This window comes from Ixodes scapularis, unplaced genomic scaffold (genome assembly GCF_016920785.2).
Source record: "Ixodes scapularis isolate PalLabHiFi unplaced genomic scaffold, ASM1692078v2 PGA_scaffold10__122_contigs__length_95168666, whole genome shotgun sequence".
Classification (NCBI taxonomy): Eukaryota; Metazoa; Arthropoda; class Arachnida; order Ixodida; family Ixodidae; genus Ixodes; species Ixodes scapularis.
Window position 1 is genome coordinate 90,629,106 of NW_024609836.1, and position 22,501 is coordinate 90,651,606.

General features: G+C 48.6%; 1 protein-coding gene across 3 annotated transcripts in view; it reads left to right on the forward strand.

The window, feature by feature from the left end:
- LOC8036283 overlaps positions 1-22,501 on the forward strand; it is a 56,503-nt gene that overhangs the window by 12,774 nt on the left and 21,228 nt on the right. Inside the window, exons 7-9 of one of the 3 annotated variants that reach the window (XM_042288725.1) lie at positions 4,155-4,294; positions 8,888-9,005; positions 12,464-13,155. The exons of the other annotated variants lie outside the window; for them this stretch is intronic. Of the exons in view, the coding sequence (XP_042144659.1) occupies positions 4,155-4,294; positions 8,888-9,005; positions 12,464-12,779 (574 nt within the window). The 3' untranslated portion in view covers positions 12,780-13,155. Of the gene's footprint in view, positions 1-4,154; positions 4,295-8,887; positions 9,006-12,463; positions 13,156-22,501 lie in introns of those variants that run through there. 3 annotated transcript variants of the gene reach the window in all.

Sequence of the window (22,501 nt, forward strand, 5' to 3'; positions counted from 1 at the left end):
AATGCCATTTACAACGACTGACATTTGAGCGGACGGCCAATCAGCGCGCGACACTCCGGGCGTGGCGCATTCCACGCGCGAAAGATCGCGAGCTGATTCGCCGATCACGCAAATGTCACTCCTTATAAATGGCATTGTACCCGTGCCACACGGGCAACTCGAATGCCATTTACAACGACTGACATTTGAGCGGACGGCCAATCAGCGCGCGACACTCCGGGCGTGGCGCATTCCACGCGCGAAAGATCGCGAGCTGATTCGCCGATCACGCAAATGTCACTCCTTATAAATGGCATTGTACCCGTGCCACACGGGCAACTCGAATGCCATTTACAACGACTGACATTTGAGCGGACGGCCAATCAGCGCGCGACACTCCGGGCGTGGCGTATTCCACGCGCGAAAGATCGCGAGCTGATTCGCCGATCACGCAAATGTCACTCCTTATAAATGGCATTGTACCCGTGCCACACGGGCAACTCGAATGCCATTTACAACGACTGACATTTGAGCGGACGGCCAATCAGCGCGCGACACTCCGGGCGTGGCGCATTCCACGCGCGAAAGATCGCGAGCTGATTCGCCGATCACGCAAATGTCACTCCTTATAAATGGCATTGTACCCGTGCCACACGGGCAACTCGAATGCCATTTACAACGACTGACATTTGAGCGGACGGCCAATCAGCGCGCGACACTCCGGGCGTGGCGCATTCCACGCGCGAAAGATCGCGAGCTGATTCGCCGATCACGCAAATGTCACTCCTTATAAATGGCATTGTACCCGTGCCACACGGGCAACTCGAATGCCATTTACAACGACTGACATTTGAGCGGACGGCCAATCAGCGCGCGACACTCCGGGCGTGGCGCATTCCACGCGCGAAAGATCGCGAGCTGATTCGCCGATCACGCAAATGTCACTCCTTATAAATGGCATTGTACCCGTGCCACACGGGCAACTCGAATGCCATTTACAACGACTGACATTTGAGCGGACGGCCAATCAGCGCGCGACACTCCGGGCGTGGCGCATTCCACGCGCGAAAGATCGCGAGCTGATTCGCCGATCACGCAAATGTCACTCCTTATAAATGGCATTGTACCCGTGCCACACGGGCAACTCGAATGCCATTTACAACGACTGACATTTGAGCGGACGGCCAATCAGCGCGCGACACTCCGGGCGTGGCGCATTCCACGCGCGAAAGATCGCGAGCTGATTCGCCGATCACGCAAATGTCACTCCTTATAAATGGCATTGTACCCGTGCCACACGGGCAACTCGAATGCCATTTACAACGACTGACATTTGAGCGGACGGCCAATCAGCGCGCGACACTCCGGGCGTGGCGCATTCCACGCGCGAAAGATCGCGAGCTGATTCGCCGATCACGCAAATGTCACTCCTTATAAATGGCATTGTACCCGTGCCACACGGGCAACTCGAATGCCATTTACAACGACTGACATTTGAGCGGACGGCCAATCAGCGCGCGACACTCCGGGCGTGGCGCATTCCACGCGCGAAAGATCGCGAGCTGATTCGCCGATCACGCAAATGTCACTCCTTATAAATGGCATTGTACCCGTGCCACACGGGCAACTCGAATGCCATTTACAACGACTGACATTTGAGCGGACGGCCAATCAGCGCGCGACACTCCGGGCGTGGCGCATTCCACGCGCGAAAGATCGCGAGCTGATTCGCCGATCACGCAAATGTCACTCCTTATAAATGGCATTGTACCCGTGCCACACGGGCAACTCGAATGCCATTTACAACGACTGACATTTGAGCGGACGGCCAATCAGCGCGCGACACTCCGGGCGTGGCGCATTCCACGCGCGAAAGATCGCGAGCTGATTCGCCGATCACGCAAATGTCACTCCTTATAAATGGCATTGTACCCGTGCCACACGGGCAACTCGAATGCCATTTACAACGACTGACATTTGAGCGGACGGCCAATCAGCGCGCGACACTCCGGGCGTGGCGCATTCCACGCGCGAAAGATCGCGAGCTGATTCGCCGATCACGCAAATGTCACTCCTTATAAATGGCATTGTACCCGTGCCACACGGGCAACTCGAATGCCATTTACAACGACTGACATTTGAGCGGACGGCCAATCAGCGCGCGACACTCCGGGCGTGGCGCATTCCACGCGCGAAAGATCGCGAGCTGATTCGCCAATCACACAAATGTCATTCGTTGTAAATGGCATTCGAATTGCCCGTGTGGCACGGGTATAAGTGCGCAGACGAGCCGGCGGTCGCTCATGTCGTTTAAAGGGATTCTGAAGCGAAATTTGAATTTCGCAAAATAAGGCCGCGGAAGCGTTGAACGGGACGCTACGGAAGTCAAACCATCACTCATAAGTCGACATCTGTAATAATGTAGACAGTTGGGCGAGTTGTTATAAATTGAACACAGTTACAGTTGCGCACAAAAGGACAGAGACAAGGAAAAGGAACACGTAGTCGTCTACGTGTTCCTCTTCTTTTTTTTTTTTTTTGTCCCTGTCCTTTTGTGCGCAACTGTAACTATGTTCATCGAAATGTCAAACGGATTTTCATCCTTTTGGAAAAGAAGGGCGCGATCAGGCGAGAGCTATGACGTGTTTTTCTTCCTGGAACATTTGAGAATGAAGAGAAGCGGCCTCGCTTCTCTCCTCCTCGCTTCGGTTCACCAGCTTGACGAGACGTAGCGAGGAGGAGAAGAAATGAGAATCGTGACGTGACTTGTCTCGTCGGCCTCGTCGGCCATGTTGAGTAGGCCACTCCTTTTCCAAAACTACGGCGATCCGTTAGAAATATTGCTGCATCTGTGATGTTTTTATGTTTTGCAGCGTCCCGCTTATCCGTCCAGCCTTCTTTTGTGAGCTCGAAATTACGGTTCAGTGTCCCTTTAAAGCAACGGACACTTGAGCGGTGAAACTGGGAGCCACTCGGCGCTCAGCATGGCGCACCACCTGGCGATACGCGGCGATATTTGTGTATCCAAACCGAAACACATGCATGCTAAAGCCCATCGAGCGACACACATAGCACATAGTTGCTGGGCCACCATTGGCACCGAACGGAGAACGACTGGCCGCACTTCGCTTTAAAACGCACTATTTAGCCCTTAACGTAAATTGAAGTAGTCAGACTAAAAATTTTAAAATAAAACAAATCAAAGTGGCGCATACGTTCTTGTGATACCATTATATTACTATTAAACTAATAATGTCGAAGAAAACATTGACGCAAAAGGTACGTTCACAACACTAGCAATGCCGTGTTTGCTTTTCTTTTCCACCCCATCATGATGAAATAAAAAAAAAAGATATCGAAATCATTTTAATAAATAATTATGCCGAATGTATAAACATTCATTTAAAATTCATGTGCAACGTCCCCTACTCCGCTCAGACAATTGGAGACGCGCGCACAGCGTGTCAGTCCTGAAGACAACATACCGAACGGCTCAACGAAGGCGTTCAGGGGTCCGAAGAAGCCCAAATTGAACAGAAGAGGCCAGCGCTCATCGCTTGCATGAGACGCGCCCAGTTTTCAAAAGAGACTTGGCGCTTTCGTTCGAAAGTGCACGGAGATGTTTTATTGACTTCATGCCAAGGATCAATCCAACAATTATCGGACGTTATGACCGTGACATTGAAATGTGCAGTCACAAAGCGTTATTCCCGAGCTTCATAAAAACATCATGCGTGAGAGTAAATGCCTACCAACGCAGTCCGAAATACTAAGCCGCCGGGTAAATTTCGAAACAGACAACACGTTTCTTCGTCTCCCTGCGGCATATAGAAGCTGGCTCGACAAACCTGACCACGCCAAATGTCTCTCCCGTACCAAGTGCACCGTCTTCGCATCCTGTCTACACACCTCGTGTAACTCCTATGGGGCGGGCGTCCCGAAAGGTCGCCTGCCCCATATTGTTTTCTTTTATCCCTTCACTGTGGGTAGTATTTTATTCAAATTGCGGTAATTCATTGATGCCGTCAAGATTTCACTCCAATATCCAGGAGAATTATTTCTTCTTGAAAAATATTGCGCCCAGGTAAACAAACAAAGGAACTGCCAACTAATAATTCCAGAAGTAAAAGTTCCTTGCAGAGCCGCTCTCGTGTTTTTTTGTATAATGTTTTCAGAGCCGCGAAATCCGTGCCCACTTGCACAAGGAACGTGCAGATCGAGCGATGCCCCGAAGAAAAAAAGAAATTTCTTTATGCCCTCAAGGATGGCTTTCGGTCACTCCCTGATTCCCTTTGCAGCGAACAACTTCCAGCAGGTAAGTTGTTTTTTGTCTTGTTTTTTAGAGCGCAGCTCTTAGGCACCCGTTTTCGGCTTGAGCGGCGTCGGCTTCGCCGTCGACGTAACTGCGCGGTGCATTTTGGGTAAAGTTTCCCGAAGGAATTGGAGGTCCTCCCGAAGGATTTCGGGTTCCTTCGGGAGGGCCTCGGGAGGACATCTAAACCCTGGTTAGCTCAGTTGGTAGAGCGCTCCACCTGTAATGGAGAGGTCCCGGGTTCGATACCCGGACCAGGCGGAGTTTTTCGGTCGCGCACCAGTCACCTAGCTGTGTTTGGAGATTTGTGCTTTTCCTTTGTCCCTCTTGTTCCCCTTCTCCAGGGATTATTTTCGTCAACCTGGGGAGCACCTCGGGGGGACCTCGGGAGGACCTCGGGGCTCCTTCGGGAGGACCTCGGGTACCTTCGGTGACCTCAGGGAGGGGGGGGGTCACATGACCCCCCCCCCCAGTACCCTTCCCTCCTCCTCCTCAAGAGCTGCGCTCTAATTCGGCGTTACAGAAAGTTTTAAACGGCTTTCACTTTTTTTTTATTTTATTCAACAATTTTTTTTGTGAGTTCTTGTTCGGCCTTTTTATCTGCAAGCGACAAACTCATTCTCTGTGGAAGATTATCCAGGCTTGGCGTACCCTGTGTCTCTTAAGTGGCCAGTGACTGTACCTTGGTGCGACTAAGGTCGCTGGATCCTGGGAAAGCAGCGCCGTTGCCCTCCCTGCCTCCTAGCAGGACGCAAACATATACCAACATACAGACAACCGAAACCTCGCAAGGCGATTTGCTGATTACTATATGTCGCCATGGCAATCCCCATTTCGGTCCTTACAGATTTTCGAAGCTTAGGAAGGGTTGTTGGTAATAGCCGATCCACACGATGGACTGATCCGCGGTCGGATATATCACGTGACAACATGTCCGCGGTTCGTCCGTCTCCCAAGCGCATCCTCACGAGGGAGACGACGAGCAGACGCAAGCGAGGACGGACCGAACCTGTTCGCCACCCCGCAGTGCCGTAAAACTCCAACATCGCACCGTTGTCCAAGAAAGAAATAGACGTCTGCTACTGCGATAAAGAATTGCACGCCGCTGTTACGCTCAGATCGAGACAAAACACCGTGATAGACTTCGCGCGAAGCGCCACAAGCCTTACTAAAGCAAGACATGACAGTGCCTTGGTTTACGAAGGGGACGAAGAAGTGAACGAACACAAGGCGCATTCGCAACTGTTGCTTATTCGGAAAAAAACATCCATAATATAGGCCCACAACATGTCATTCGTCACCGTGTCGATGCACTGTTTGTCCTAATATATTCATACTCTTTGTTCAATAGTGTATTATAAATTATAAAATCTGCACCCTTCTCCTGGATTTCAAACGCCTCATGCAGCTCTCTGCTGGATATATTGCGGTGCCGAGCCAAAATCTTAATGTCATGTAGAACAGACGTCCACGGAAATCTGCTGCAATGAACGGAAAAATTACCCAACTAGCCCAGCTAACCACTTTCCTGCAGTGGCACAGGCATCGTCCTGCTCAGGGTGTAAGATAGACAGGTGGGGAAACGGCCCATAGAAACCTACCGCAGTGCCGTGACCGGATTGTGTACTCGTCTGCTTGCGGGTACCCCCGATTTGCGACAGATGGCGCTGCGGCGAAAAGAAAAAAATTGGAATCGAATTTGCATGGAACTTTATGGGAGAGTGCGCAAAATAAACCGTGAGCACGACAGTCCTCCATTGAAAATCCACGAGAAAGCTTCTTCGTCAATTTAGCCGGTCGCCACCGTTCGCCCACCCGGAGTGAGAGTTCGCGGTGCTCCACATAGATGGCGCCACAGAAAAAGAGAAAACCAAGGGGGACACAATACGGTCGCTCATTTGGCTCTCGTTTCCCCACCTGTCTATCTTACACCCTGGTCCTGCTCGAGAAGGCTTCGGTGTAGAAGCGACGAAGTTCTGGGCTCGCGGAGGGACGTTTGTAGGGTGCCTTCATGTGCGCTTTGTTTACGGTGGAGACGCCTGGCCATTTTGTCCCAGATGATTATTTCTCTTTTTTCTTCAGAAGCGCGTGGAAGAGCGTGTCCCCGTACGCGTTTGTGGCGCTGACTGCAACGTTACTGGCGCAAGCTCCAGTAACGTTGGCTGACTGTCGTATGGCGAAATTTTGTTTTTGTCGATTTCTTTGTATTTCTCCGTGGGCGCGTGCTGTTGGCATCGGGTACTACAAAGGGGGGCATCACCCTAAACAGAGGGACATTGAGGCACCTCATAGGCGTTTAGACATACCTTCACGCACTACGCGCTCGTGCACATCACTCAGGTACACCGCAGACAGGTCTTGCTCGGTGAAAGGCTGATTGGACGTGCAAGAATTATCGCGGCGTGCTAGACGAGTTTTGACAGGAGTTTCTTGACACGCACCCGGAGGAGTACCGGAACCTGCAGCGTCGCGTCAGCCGGGCAAAATGTCTGCAATACCTTTCACGCGTGGAACCAAGAATCGCGCGACAAAATGAAGCAGCGAGCGCACAGAACACAACGATGGGCCATTTTTGTTGTAACCTTCCGATAACAAGTAACGAAACAAAAACAAAACATTGTACCGTTGAACTTGCCAGATCAAACGTTTTTCAAGTCAATCCCCAGCCAAAATTCCGCGAGTGAAAATGCGCTCGGCTTTATCAGTCCGCGCGTCCGCGGACGAGGCGCGGATCGCAAGAATCGGTGACGTGCCGGTCACGTGGTACACGGCCCGCGGACGAAAATCGCGATTTGGTCCGTCGTGTGTATCGGCTTTAACCGGCTTCACCAAGATCGCGACGGGGCCTCAACGTACTGAAAGCGTTCCTCGCCGATATAAGCGTCTTCGGCGCCGTATATGGAATCAACTTAAGAATCCGGCTTATCCTTGCAATGGTATTCTTCTTCGTGCGTCTACATCTTGAAAAGAACATTATTTTTCGATGCCGCCGAGCACCGACGCCGCATGTGGTAGCGGCGCGAAGATGTGCACTATTGTTTCTCCGGTGTGGGGAACACAAAATCTCGGTACGCAGGTGTGAGCGCATTCTGAACAAGCGCACTGAACGGCGTGCTCAAATATGGCGTCCATTTGAAAATGATAGCTTGGCAAGGTCAGCTGCGTGTCGTATCGCGTACCGCAGAACCGACGTGACGTTGTCGTCGCAGTGTTGCCATATACCTCTCTTGCTTGGTTTCGGTTTTCCCGTAGACGCCCGAAACCAAACTTTGAGCCATGGTAGTTAGAGAACTACTCACGATATCGAGAAAAAAGAAAAAACCTCCTAATTCAGCTGTGTGTGTGTGTGTGTGTGTGTGCGTGTGTGTGTGTGTGTGTGCGCGCGCGCGCGCGTGCGTGCGTGCGTGCGTGCGTGCGTGCGTGCGTGCGTGCGTGTGTGCGTGCGTGCGCGCGCGCGCGCGCGTGTGTGTGTGTGTGTGTGTGCGTGTGCGTGTGCGTGTGCGTGTGTGTGTGTGAGAGACAAGCATTACTGTCAAAGTTACGCCCCGTCCGCCAACCTTAGTTGACGCCCCGTCCGCCATAGCCAAATATATCATGGCCTATCCCTGTATATTCTATGCATGTTGGTTGGAGGAAAATTCAACAGGGGCCACCGTCCCACAAGTTGCGTGCCGCCACCGTTGCTTCAAGGGGGAGTGGGGGGGATGAATATTCGGTGGTGTGAAAGATATGCTCCAGAAACACTGATCCAGCAGATCCACTGATCCAGAGCTACTGATCCAGTAGCTGCTCTCCGAGCCTCGCAAATGAAGCCACTGGAAGTTCGATGCTTGTCCCGGAAGTCCGTCGTCTTCTGCTATTCCTAGTGCATTCAGTCGATATTTTGGTCCATGCTTTTTTGTGCCTTTGACTGGGTTTTTAATACTCTCGTTCTGGATTAAAGCCCGAGAATACGGCATGTGAACCTGGGACATACGCACACTTGATACACTAGAATCTCAAAACAATTCACATAGAATGGCTTCCCAGGAGACTTCTCGGGTCTGCATGCGCTGTAACTCCGCAACAAGCAGGCTCTCTTAGGATGACAAGAAGAAAAGAAAAAAAAGCGCCCTGAACGCTGTTTGAATCAACATTTGGAAGAGTTGAAAAGCCTGTCAAGCGCTCACTTCCGGGACAAGGCACTTACTTCCGGTGGCTTCAAACGTGTCTGCTCAATGCGCCATCCAGCCCCTTATAGCGGAGATCAGTGTCCACAAGGTACGTGCTCAGAAGCAGAGCCATCACAATAACCGCCCATGTGACATCAGTACAACTTCAGCTAAGGTCTAGGCGCAGCCGAGGCTACGAGCTAATGGAACCGATCAAGCAACTTCAAAAGCGCAAATCACTAGGCTTTTTCTGTTCATGATTGATTCAGCGATAATAGAACGCGCAGAAACATGACGAACTTTGTCTGATTGGTCCCACCAGCATTTGCAGCGTCTGCAACAAGTCACAAAACATCCGCCCTGAATCCGCGCTGCTTGCGTACACCTTTGATTTTCCGAAGCGCAGGTGATAAACCATTTGTCCCCTCCCGTCTTTGTTTGGCAGGCGTCGAAGTGTGGAACAAGTGCCTGGACCGGAAGACACTGGAGAACTGCACGTTAAAGATTCCGGCACCTAACCCGAACTCCGACACCGAAGCGGAGAGGCACGCTGATTACTGCAGGTGATCTGTTCACTTCCTCGTGAGCTATAGTCCCACGTGAACGACAAACAGCAACAACCGACACCGCGACCAAGCTCAATCATGCGAAAGCTTGCAAGCGAAGATGTATACGTTGGGCGGGCTGGCAGTCAGTCGGTGCTCGTGAAGTAAGCGACTGCATGTCTGTCAAAGCACGGCCGGACTGGATATGCGCTCGCTGTCTTATCAGCCTCTCTGGGGAGGCATGACAGCGCCTGTGGTTGTAATGCGGCACTGAAATAGTTGGCTGGAAGTTGCACGTGGGGGGCGGTCGCGAGCTGCACAGTAGCGCGGCCGTATACGAGGACAACTTTCTATGGCTATGCCACGGCCACTCGATTAGGACTCCGGGGGATCGAGTGGCCGTGGCTATGCATTCGCCACCGTTCAGCTCACCTTGCTCGGTCTGCTTGCAGTCGTCGTGAAGAGCCAACACATCTGCCTTTCGTTTTCTGCTTTTCGGAGCAAATGCCAACTGCTTCAAAACGCGTCTTTTCGGACTTACGGACTTACATCGAACACTGTGAGTGCGGCTCCAAGGACTAGCTTCCTTATGCGGTATCCCGCAACATGTTCCCCCAGTTTAAAGTGCCCAATACACACAGTAGTTCCCAACAAGGTGCTCCCTTGGTGTCCTCTTTTTTCTTTTTTTTTTTTACCTGGTGCTTATGATTCATCGATGAGTAGCTGATGTAAAGAGACACCAGAAAACTTCCCCGATGCCGAGTTGTCATACGGGACAAAACAGAAAACCACTAAGCCCTGCGAACCAGTAAAAAAGAATATATATATATATATATATATATATATATATATATATATATATATCGTTTTTTTTTATTTTTTTTTATTCTTACACATTTGATTAAAAAACCGTGAAAGCTACACCAGTGCGGTTTGTGCAGGTGGGCTATACGGCCACGCGGACAATATATGTGGGTGGCTAATCTTTGGGACAAGTCGGCTAATTAATTAAAATTCGTTAATTAATTTTATAATTAGTGAAAATAGACATATGGTTCTAATTAGAAGCTTGCTGAGCGTCATCGAAAACCCCTAAATCAGTAATTTTTAGAAAGACTTTCGGCGGGTGAGAAGCGCAGTAGTGCGCTGAAGTTACCACACATGGAGCAGGTACAAGGCTGGGGCTAGATAAGAGACGGAAAAATTGCGTGGGCGCCATACCGCAACCGTTAGCCTTGTACCTGCTCCACGAGTGGTAACTTCAGCGCACTACTGCGCTTCTCACGTGCTCAAAGTCTTTCTAAAAATGACTGATTTAGTGGTTTTCGATGACGCTCAGCAAGTTTCTAATTGGAACCATATGTCTATTTTCACTAATTATGAAATTAATTAACGAATTTTAATTAATTAGCCGACTTGTCCCAAAGATTAGTCACCCAGATAATGTCCACCTGGCCGTATAGCCCACCTGCACAAACCGCATTAGTGTAGCTTTCACGTTTTTTTTAACAAATTTGTAAGAATAAAAAGAAAACACCCTATATATATATATATATGACTGAATATTAGCAAGTGCAGCTAAAGTAATATTGTCGACGAGGAGGGGAGAAGGTGATTATTGAATTTATTGAATAAAAAAAAAAATATATATATATATATATATATATTATATATATACATATATACAGCGAAGCTGCTTATGGGTTCCGTGGATTTTTGTCTGCGTGACCAAAAAACTCCGCTCTCGCGCCGCCGCACGTGCACGCCTTCCCCGTATAAAAGATTCGAAGTAACTAAAATGAATCGTTCATGAACGCGCGTGCAAGATGCCATCTGTTTTAGGCTTTAGCTTTAGAACAGTTACTGCTGCAGACGGCGGCACGTGCGGCACGTGGAACACCATTTCCCGCATTCTCCTTGATGGTCGGGTAATTTAGCAATAGGTCTTTTCAGTATAGGGAGTATTCACTGGCCGCCATATTTGTGGGTGCTGTTTAGAGCGCATGCTCAGAACGAGCTCACATCAATAGGCTGCTAAGACCGGCACTCTCGATGGTGCGGAATGCACGTTGCAAAAGAACTGTGGAAGCTCGCCATCAGCACGCGCTCAGCATTCGCGCACACAGCTAAGGCCGCCAGTGAATACTCCCTATTGGCGACGTGAGCGATCGAAAGCGTCGCTGTGGTCGGCCCACCGCAATTGGCCGAGTGCTGACTATGACGTCAGCAAAGGATGTCTCATCGACGGAAATAAGAGGAATGTAAGAACTTCAATTTCGACGGTGTTGGCAGGGTTGCTTTGAGAGCGCTATGATTTCAGGCTTCCAGAATGCCTATTGCAAACACCATCGAACTTGTTGTTCACAAGGTAATGACGTCACGAAAGGTAACCGAACGAGGGCGCCACCGAAACATCTCGCCGCTAATACTTTCAGGCAGCTAATAAAGGTTTCTCAAAGATTTAGCGCTGTGCGTCCCTCGTCGGCCATGTCTACGCTCGCACCGCCCTCTGTTGGTCGTCGTTCCAAGCGCTTCCGTGCCTAGTTTCCTTTCCTTCCACTCTCCCGGGGTGGCGTTCCCGTCGCGCGTGTCTAGTTTCCTCCGGCTCCTCGGGGCGGGTCTGTGTCGTGTGCAAAACAACTTCGCTGGTCATCCAACTTCACAGAGTGGAATGACTCGTGGTTTTTCAACAGCCTAAATGGAAAAAAAAGGTTGTCAAAAAGATTTGCAACAGAAAGTATTTACGGCGGGAAACGAATTTGTAGTTGGAGCCCGCGGGAGCCCTCGGAAAAAATGGCTACTAGTCCCGTGGTAGAGATGTGCGCCACCACGCTTCACCGCCGCCGTAAGTTAAGCAGGGAACAGATGAGCGACAAAACGGGCGCCGCGCGGTGATTCCCATAGCAACAGCCCAGGACGCTATGACGTGGACCTATGCAAAGCCGCCACGTACCTGCAGCGTCCGCGCAAGTTGGCATGCAAACTGCCGCACGACGCCCGTTTTTTGTCGCTCATGCGGCGAAACTTGGCGGCGCACCGCTCTACCACGTGACTATAGTAGCCATTTTTTCCGCGAGCTCCAGCTAAAAATTCGTTTCGCTGTAAATATAGCTCTAAAAATATTTTTGTCAGTGTGAAATCATTTTATGCCATCCTTTAAGAACCGTCGGGTCGCTGCGCCCGCACGCAAAAAATGCGCATGCTTTCTCCTATTACAAAACAGACCGCATAAAAAAAAAAAGAACGCGCGAATTCAGTACATTCCCTTGCCAAATTTCGCGGGAACATAGCGTCACGTGATGCCATGGCGTCATGCGACGTCATGGCCTCACGTGACGTCCCACTAAGGCACGAGAACCGTCCGCTGATTTGCAACGGGATGAAGACCGCTGAATTTAAGCACGGGCGGTGTTTGTGCAGAACTGTGCAGCGTAATGGTGCGCATCGCGGCAAGTAACCATGTTTTTCCTCAACAGGATAAGAGGAGAGACGCTCAAGTGCGAACTGGCGGCAGGCTCAAACTGCCCTGCCTCTGCAAGCGTGGCCGAGAAGGCCCTGTACGGTCTTCGCGCGATCGAGCTCGACTTGCAAAGGTGCCCCCGGCCCAAGATCGACGGCTACGGCGGCGGCGGCTTCAGCGCAACCCCCGCGATCCTCGTCACGCAGTCAGCAAAGACCGACGGCTACGGTGGCAGCGGCTTCAGCACGACCCCCGCCGTCCTCCTCACGCTGTCAGCCCTGTGCGTCGCGTTGCTTCCCCTGAAGCAGACTCTGCTCCGGGATTTGAATTAGAACCCCGGTTCCGAAAGACAACAGCGATGCTCAAAGCCTCCGTATAGACCTACACTGCCTCTACAAACTAAAAGTCAACGTTTGCTCACACCACGGGCAGAGCGCGCGCGCAGAAACCAGAAAACGAAGCACTTGGGGAGCGCGCGGGGGGTGCGCCCCCCAAGTGCGCTCCCCAAGCGCAAGGCCGGCGATCCGAAAGCGCGAACGATAACATCCGCGGCATCGCACCGGCACCGGCCTTGCACCTCCGATCCGGTCATTTGACGGAATTGGTTTTGAAAGTGAAAACTAGTCAGAAAGAGATGTGTGGGATATAAGCGTGTATAATGATTTAGCGGAAAACGTCCAATAAAAGTGGGTCATTTTGTGCACAGACTAGGCTTCTTCTGTTTGCTTTAATTACGCGTCATTCCTGCGGGTGAACCTTTATTTATTTACGTCCGTCCTTGTTTATAGCTTGTCCGCATCGTAAGAGATTTCTTCGTTCTGGCTGAAGCCCACTTGTTCCAGGACCCCTGCAAAAGCTGTCTTGGGGAAAATACCTTAAAAAAATATTTGTTATGGTCAGTTTATTTTCAGGTAAAAGTGGTCAAGTTACCGCTGTAATTACCGCAACAAGAAATGTATTTTTTGTAGTTACTTTTAAACTAACTGTGTTAATCTCACGTTACTTTTCCAAAAGACTAGAAAGAAAAAAAAAATCGAAAATGCCCCGCCCCCAAGTTTATTACAGGAAGTGCAAGTAACGTGTTGATCATCAGCAGATGGTACGTGAATACAAATCAGTGTTGCGAAATGCGTCCCCCCCTCCCCCTCCCAATGCAATTCCAGTTCCATTCCGGGGAATTAAAGCCTTCGGACAAGAGACCCTTTCCGAAATTTAGTGCACTCTGGTGACTCAAATGGCAGTTTAACTTTTACCGGTCTAATGGCGGCAATGAACCTGTGGTCTGCAGTATTTTATGGGGCACCGTCACTTTCGCAACTAAACGGTAGACGAGAATGTGCAGTTCACTGTACAGTTCTTTTTCAATATCTTTCAGTGTCGATGGCAAAAGAGATGCAGCCCGTCAGAATGAAGCGCAAACCCACAGAGACGCATTGATAAAGTTCTATACACCAAGGTGCTTTGAAGCTGAGTGTGTGCTACTAACAGATGGACTGGGACCGAGTTAGAAATGCACGCTTACGCAGCTCTTGCATTCAATTCTTGATTGACGTCGCGCTACCGTCTAGAATGTATAGGCCTCGAATCATCTGCTTAGGAGCATCTTCAAATTCTTCCTTCATCAGTAAACAGAAGGCCGCCATTAGTATGGGTCATATGCCATTTTTCAGATGATGATGGTGACCAAAGTGGCCAGACTAAATTCCGGAAAGGGTCTATTGCATTCCCAGGAGTTGAAGGGAATGGAATTAACCGAAGGCTCTAAAGCAGGCTTCATTCTCACTCCCGGCCATGACTGACCCCCTCTATTTCATTGCTCTAATTCCTAAACGTGAAACAAGGGCCATTGACAGCCATATATATGAAAGAAGTATATATATACATATATATATATATATATATATATATATATATATATATATATATATATATATATATATATTTACAGGTTTTTTTTTAAGCTTTACAGATTTGTTTAAAAAAAAAGACGTGAAAGTTACTTTATGCGGTTTTTGCGAGTGAGTTATACGGCCAGGGGGACATTATGTGGGTGGCCAATCTTTGCGATAAGTCGGCTGATTAATTAAAAATTTTAATCAACTTTTTAATTAGTGAAAAGCACTAAATCGAAAACCACTAAATCAACTCTTTTTAGAACGACTCGAAGCTCGTGGGAAACTCGGGGGCGCAACAAAGTGACACCACTCGTGAAGCAGGCGCAAAGCTAGCAGTGTCAGATCGCGATGATAATCTCATCATCCGCGTAACCAAAAAGTTAAGGAGATCCTGCTCTTCGTAAAGATGTTGCTTTTATACTTTTAAAATTTTCCACTTAAGAAACAAAATAAACATTACCCCACTAAAAAAAAGGAACGCTGTTTCTTCTTCCGTTTCAGTAAAAATGTAACGAGTTCCCGTTCCAGTTCCACCGATGCAAAATGGAACAGCGACGTTCCTTAGTTCCTCCTAAAAGGAACGCGTTCCAGAAATGCCGTTCCGTACAACACTGCCGTGTATATCCACAAATTAGCATGTTGTCTGTTTGATGAGCCCTTAAAAATATCTAGTTCGTGCGTGGCACAAGAAGCTATCTTGCTCTCTGCTTCGAATACTTCGCAACAGCACCGCTGGTGCGCTGTTAGAAGCGACGCCGCGTATACCTGGCTCGAATCTTCATGCACTGCGGCAAGAACAAAAAACCGCTGACAAAGTGTCCTCTGTATTAGGGCGCCAGCACAAGGTACGTACTGTACCAACATTTTATGGAACCTGCCTTAAAAAGTAAACTTTTACTTTTGCTGTACATTCTATCCAATTTTTTTATTTGTGTTCCATGATAACAGTAGAAGATCGCCTGGGTTAAAAGCAGGGAGTCGAATCGGTCATTATTCCAGTTCGGTTCTGGTTCATGGACTCTTTTGAAATAACGGTTCAGTTACCGGTTCCACCAAGCGCGAACCAGTGCAAAGCGGATCTTGAAACAAATGTCCACAAGAAGAAAAGTTGAGTTTAACGCTGCGTCATCTTCATAAAAATAAAGTAGGTCATCAGAAGCTGTGCTGCGGAAACAAAAAACAGCAAAAGGATATCTATGCTTAATTTCGTTTTGTAATCTTGAATGTTTTACGCAAACACCGTTCTATGAAAATTACGTGGTTATACAGGCGCTTGGAAGCAGTACCAAGGTACATCACTAACATGTGAAATTCATCAGAGAGCACGCACACTGACACTGTGACAATAGCACGCACCGTACTCGCAAGATACCCACAACATCAAATTAGTCATCAGCTGTTTAGACAGGAGTCTAGCCTGGCAGAGTGTGGCGACATTGTTACGCACTGTAGATGCTCTCCACAGATCATCAAGGTTGAAACGGCCAACTATGCCCCAGACTTGTGCTCGTTACTTGAAAAATGTAATGGATTACAATTACAAATTACCGAGCCTTAAATGTAATGGATTACCGTTACCGATTACTTTCGCTGAAAAGTAACGGACTATTTTACTCGTTACGTTACAAATTACTTTCACGCTACTTTTTCCGTGCACTTATCCAGAAAACAATAAAAACAATTTTGATATTTAAAAAAAAATGTTCTGCAACACTATTTTTCATTTCTTATACGCCCGTATTATGGTAGTCCTTGTAAGAATAAGATATTGTATTAAAAAGAAAGAGTGTAGGTGGACTCCGTTCACCTGTAAGCTCACAAGCCACCGAAAGCTGAAACCACACCGCCATCCCGCTAGCTTATGGCCTCCGGAAATGATCGCTGGAATTCTGCAGACAAAGCTAGCGGTGCGCATGCTCAGTAGCAGCGTCTACCTCCGCTACGAAGATTCGGAGCTAAAGAAGCGATCTACGAAAGCTCCCTTTTGACTCGGGTGTTTCGCCTGTTATTCACAAGCAAAAGAAAAACTTTGTTCTAACGTTACAGTGTATAGCCAATGCACAATGCAAGTGTCCCAGCTAAGCTTGATCTTGATGTGTTTCCGCAGATTAGAGTTTGTTGTTTGTTCTTGCTGATGAAAATGTGTGGGTTTTTTCACAAGCAAGGTATGCACTGAAACTCTAGGTTTCCGTTCTCCTGAATGCTCTGAATTCGAACGTCTCATTAAATGAGGGCCATGTAGACGACGGACAGTTCATGAGCGAAAACTCGACCAGACAGAGAAAAGGTAGCGGTAAAGGGTTATCGATCGTTCATCGGTTCTCACTTTCATACCAATATTCGTGGAGGCTAGGGGAGGGAAGGGCATTGAGAGCGGGAGAAGCGGCGGCCATCGGCCTCACAAAAAGAAAGAGAAGATCGCGCCACTTTTCTATGCTCTCTCTCTCTCTCTCTTTCAGCACTCCTTAAAGGGACCATGAAATGATTTTAAAATCGAATTTCATCCACCGCACGTCGTAAAAGGTGTGAAAAGGAACACAAAAACTCAAGACTAGGGAGCCAAAAAAAATTATTTGCTATAGAACTTTTAAAAGAAAACTGGACTCTTTTGCGACTTCTTTCCTTCGAAAGCTCTGCCTTTTCACTACGATGCATACGCAGAATCGGTGCACGTCAGCCGAATCCACATCGCCTATTGGGTAAGAGCTTACCTCACCTAGAGCACTATATAGCTCCTTCGGAGCAGAGTAGCGCAATCTAGAACGCCGCCTCTCGGCGACTAGCGGCGAACGCCCGGAGGTTCCAACTGTGGTCAGAAATGCATGGAGAACGTGAGAAAATCGTTGTTTCTTCAGTATTGTGGGGTTGTACGGAATGGCAATTATTTTTGACATAACAATGGAACATTTTAGAATAATTTGTGCTAAGTTTTGTGCCCCGCAAGGACGTGACTTTTTTAAAAAAATTGCCTGAGCGGCATCATGCAGCGGACGACACGGCGACGTCACACCATTCACGTGACCCGCTCCGGCCAACCCGAAAAGCCCATCTCCGCTGCGAGCAAAAATCGTCTGCTTCAAACGCCATCGCCTTGGAAATTGCCTTCTCAAAATTTGCACACGCATCCGATATTATTAAAACTTTGATAAATGGTTTAGTGCTTTGCTAACTTCACGACAGACTAGTTTTGAAAAGTGTGAACTCGCCGTTCATTTTTTAATCAGCCGTGTTGTGTCGATCTCCATGTATTCTCCCATAGGGCGGGCCGCTTCCTGGAACCCTGAGCACCACGTGACTCGCGCCGAGCCGCTCTGTCGGCCATGTTGTCGGCAAAACACGGGGTTCAAAGGATTGCGCTACTCTGCTCCGTAGGAGCTATATAGTGCTCTAACCTCACCAGCACCGCGATCGTAAACAATAAATAGCCGGCGAATGTTTCCTAAAAGTTTTGTTAAATAATATTCAGATCCATATTTTGTAGCATAATTAGAGATGTGTGGCGAAAATTGCCAAATTTGATAATGCTGAGAGCCAAGCGCCATCTATCGTGTGGTAAACGAAGCAACTACTGCGCGTGCGCAGTAGGGCAGGGCCAAGTTGAGAACGGTTATTTCCTTTGGTTTCCTTCCTCTCGAAACTCTGACTGACTGAACGTTTATTTTTCTACGTGTTCATCTCGCGCGTGCCGACTTCAAGCAGCAAGAAAGAAATGTACTTAAAACAAACCACGACGAACAAGAACGCTGGATCCACAAACACCCGAGAAGAGCGACAACAGCCGCGAATCCCGCTCCGACGAAACTCTCAGAATATAGGCCTAGCAGGCACTCCGACTCGGCGCAGCGTTGCTTCGTCGCAAGACCGTCTGCCTACGACCGGCTGGCGTACTGAATGGAATATGCCCGCGCTACCCTTGTGGACCCTTCCGTATTATAGTTTGATCGCTGACCTCAATTTTAGGTTAAGAGGTGAGGTCAATCTCTTCCCCTTGTTTTCCGAGGCAGTGTTGACGAACACTCGTCGAAAAGGGACCCTCGTCGATCCTCTCCTTGTTTTGTGTGATATAGAGCTGAAATAAACGCTGTATGGATTACCTTCGTAGCACGGTATGTACACTTTGTTATTGGTATGCCATTTTTATTCTGACAGACTGCACGTCACTGTCGAGCTGTAACAGTTCGTGGGAGGTATACGTGCAATACCGGTCCAACCTTTCTTTGCCGAGTGTCGCGTCAGTATCGAGTTGCAATTGTAAAAGATCGGTCCCGAAGCGCTTACCAACAGCGCGAATACAGCACTTCATCAAACGCGCGCGTCCGCTCCGAGTGTGAACAGGTATTTACGTGGCTCTTGCTGACAGTTCAAACGTATCTTTTTTAACGTCGGCTCGCTCCTGCATCTCCGAGACCGCGAAAAACGCCGCGGCAAATTGTTCCCATCTGCACTTCCCAACAGGCATACCGGCGTATGGGACTAGTCCCATGCTGTCGCTGTAGCGCAACGTATCTCATTGAATTTCGTTCAGCTGCGATGCGGCGATGAGAGGCGCCGATTCAGAAAATACGTCGGTGACATCGGCGCAGTAAAACCCACCGGCGCACCCCAACTCGCTAACGCTCCCATCTCCTACTGCAGAGAGAACTTCCGGTTCCGGAAGCAGCGTACGTCACGGCTTGTTTTGCGGTCAAGAAAAAGTCGATATTTCATTAATTTTTTGTGTAGAAGTTAATAAACCGAGACGAAAACGGATGCCTGTTCGGCATTCAGTGAACATTGACGGTTTATTGTAAAAGTTATGTGGAAAAAGTAAAAAAGTCATTTCATGGTCCCTTTAAGGCTGTGTTCCAAATCTTACCCAAATGGACCCGAGTTACTCCGGCGCGTAGTGTCGCGTGACAACACAGATTGAAGAACGCTGGACGCGGGTAGTTTTTGGAGCGCCAAGGCACAAAACTCTTGCCCTGGAGTAAGACCGAGTAAAGTCTGGAACACGGCCTAGATGACTTCCCCCCCTTTTATGTTGACAGTTGACTGTAAAGTGAGGAGTGGACTCGACCACCAAGCCCAGACAAGTAAACCAATAGTGCCAATAGTATCGTGCGTACCCTCGAAAACGATGCTCTCAGCTTCGCGCCGGGTACTTTTCAGCCGTGCCTCAAGAGCGTGCTAGAATACAGTAGCGCACATCAAAGACAAGGAGAATTCGAGCCCCTCGAGCGAGGCTACATCGTCTGTTACGCAAGTTGTGAACCCACGAATCGAGGGGGTACGGACACGCGTTTCATGCCTGTGCAGGTGGCGGGAGACGTCGAAAAAGTTGGAAAGGGTGAAACGGTGTAAAAGACAAAAACAAATAATCACGAAGAGCTTTCTACTGCCCGGGAGAAGAAGAAAAACACGCTGGAAGGCGACGGAGAGCCTACCCGGCGCTGTCTTACTTCGTCTTTCTCTTTCGTATATTTGTACAGGCCTTGCCCGTTTTTCTAGTGGTTCTAGTTACCGGTCATACAAAGAATCGTGTTTTCTTTTCGGCTATTTTCCCCCTCCTAAAGTTTTCTCCTTTGTTGAACTTGCTCTCTCTATGCTGCTAAATGTTCTTCTCGTATTGCTCAAGTTACTCTATTATGCTCATATTTTTAAAAAGTAGCGAGTAATTAAAGTAATCCGTTACCGATATTTTGTAACGAAGTTACATTACAAATTACTTCCGAAAAAAGTAATGTGGCAATTACAAAATTACTTACCACACCGCACGCCCGAACGACTTGCTCGAACGACTGAGTTGAAGGGGAGAAAGACAGCGGGGGCCGGTCGAAAGTTGATTAAAACATTAAAAGAAAAAAGACAGGCAAAAATACAACAGGCGACTTGCTCTTTCTAAAACACGCGCACACAAAAAAAAATCTTGCAGCGTCGGCTTTCGGCTACAGCCCTCCCGGCAGACCGACGCCGCAGTGTCGCGCTCGTCACGGCTTCGGCTCTTGGTGCCTCCAGATTTCACCACCGCGGAACAAACGCACCGACAGCCGTCAAATTTTTGTTTTTACTTTGATTTTTATGTTCGCTTTCTCCTTCATTAAAGGGATATTACAACAAAATTTCGGCGCTTATTTTTTTGGTCTATATGTGTTAAAGGAGCAGTGTCACATCGAACACACCAATAACTTAGTCACGAAAAGGAATTTTAAAACGAATTAAACGATTAGCAAAGAGCACCTGGTGGATGTCGCTAACGCCTCGTTTGTAATACGTGTCTAGGAACCTTGATAGGTGGTAACTGTCTCCCCTACGGCCACCACGAGAGAAGAGGGGAAGGAGGAACTCCCCTCTTCCCGAGAATCCCTTGTGTGTGACCCAGAAGTCGCTATTGTCCCTCTACAAGACTTGGCGGGGGGGGGGGGGGGGGGGGGGGGCAGGCGTCTCTCTTGCCCCCCCCCCCCGGGTTGGTACGCCCATGGACACGAGCGATGCGTCAGCGATGGGCAATGGGCAACAACTCGTATCTAATCACACGCTTCGTGCCAAACAAATGGTGGCCGCGAACGTCACCTGATAGACGTTCGAAAAGGGTATATATTGCGGATACGCAAAAATATCGATGTCGAACATTCCGAATCTACCCCGCTCTCGAAGCAGACGCCAGCCAGCTTTATGGGCTATGAAAACGGGTGCCGCGCGGCTGCGCGAGCCAGTACCCCAACCGGTGCTGGCGTCCCTATGTGACTTCCGCGCGGCGCCGCGTCGTTCGGATCTGATGGATAACCATATAAATACATATAAAGCCGCGATGTGCGCCTGTGGCGCGCCTAGCGGCAACCGGCGACTGCCGCGAGGCGCCTACCTTCACCGTTCATGCGTTCCATACTTCAGCAGATCACGTGATACTCTTTCGCAACGGCCGTAAAACTGGCCTCCTCCACCCTAGTAAAACGAACAAGTGCGATGTGCAAACGTTTCCTCTCCTAGTCGTACGCGCCTCCGAACGAGGTCACTGCCGCGGACACGACTCCGCGCCTTCGGCCCTCGCGAAACCTCCGTGGCCTTGCTTTCATTCGGCCTTCCTGCTCGCTCACTTCCTGTACCTCACTTCCGGCGATCGATTCCCGGACGCGTGGATCAACGTTGGATAGCGGTGGCGGTAGAGAGCCTACATTTAACAGAGGGAGCAACTCTATTAATTGAGCGTGCGTTTGCAATTTAATGGCTGACGCGTCTCCCGCGCAGGTCGTGCTCGTGTGTGCATGCATAGGTGCGTTGTATATAGTGATGCAAAACCATAGATAAATTTACTGTCGATAGTTTTTCCAAAACTATCGATAGCGTCGCAGAACTATCGATAGTAGACTATCGATATAGTACTATCGATAGTTTTCCGATAGTCAACTATCGATAGTTTTTCGATAGTCGACTATCGATAGTTTTTCGATAGGGGACTATCGACAGTTTTTCGATAGCCGACTATCGATAGTTTTTCGATAGTCGACTATCGATAGTTTTTCGATAGGGGACTATCGATAGTTTTTCGATAGTCGACTATCGATAGTTTTTCGATAGGGGACTATCGATAGTTTTTCTATAGTCGACTATCGATAGTTTTTCGATAGGGGACTATCGATAGTTTTTTGATAGCCGACTATCGATAGTTTTATCGATAGTTTTTTTTACTGTCGATAGTCAGATTTCTTGCGACTATCGATGGTACTATCGATAGTTCTTCGATAGTCGACTTTTGATAGTACTATCGATAGTTTTTCGATAGTCGACTATCGATAATGTTGTCGTTTTTTTTTACGATCGATAGTCAGATTTCTGGCGACTATCGATACTATCGATAGTTTTGCATTACTAGACCGCACACAGTTACCGAACCGCCGCTCGCCTCCCTTCCTCCTCTTCGACCAAACTCCCGTCTTCGTCATCACTGAAAGCTGATCCAAAGTTGGGATGAGTGCTTGGGCTAGTTGGTGTCCTATTTTGAAAAAAAAAAATAAAAAATAAAAAATAAAGCGAGAAAAAGAGAAGAGGGAGCGACGCAAACTACTAGTGTCCCAAAACTATCGATAGTAATCCGTCGACCGCACTGTCGATAGGTTTACGAGAGTCGACTCTCGATAGTTTTTCGGTAGGCGACTATAGCTAGTGCTATCGATAATTTTTCG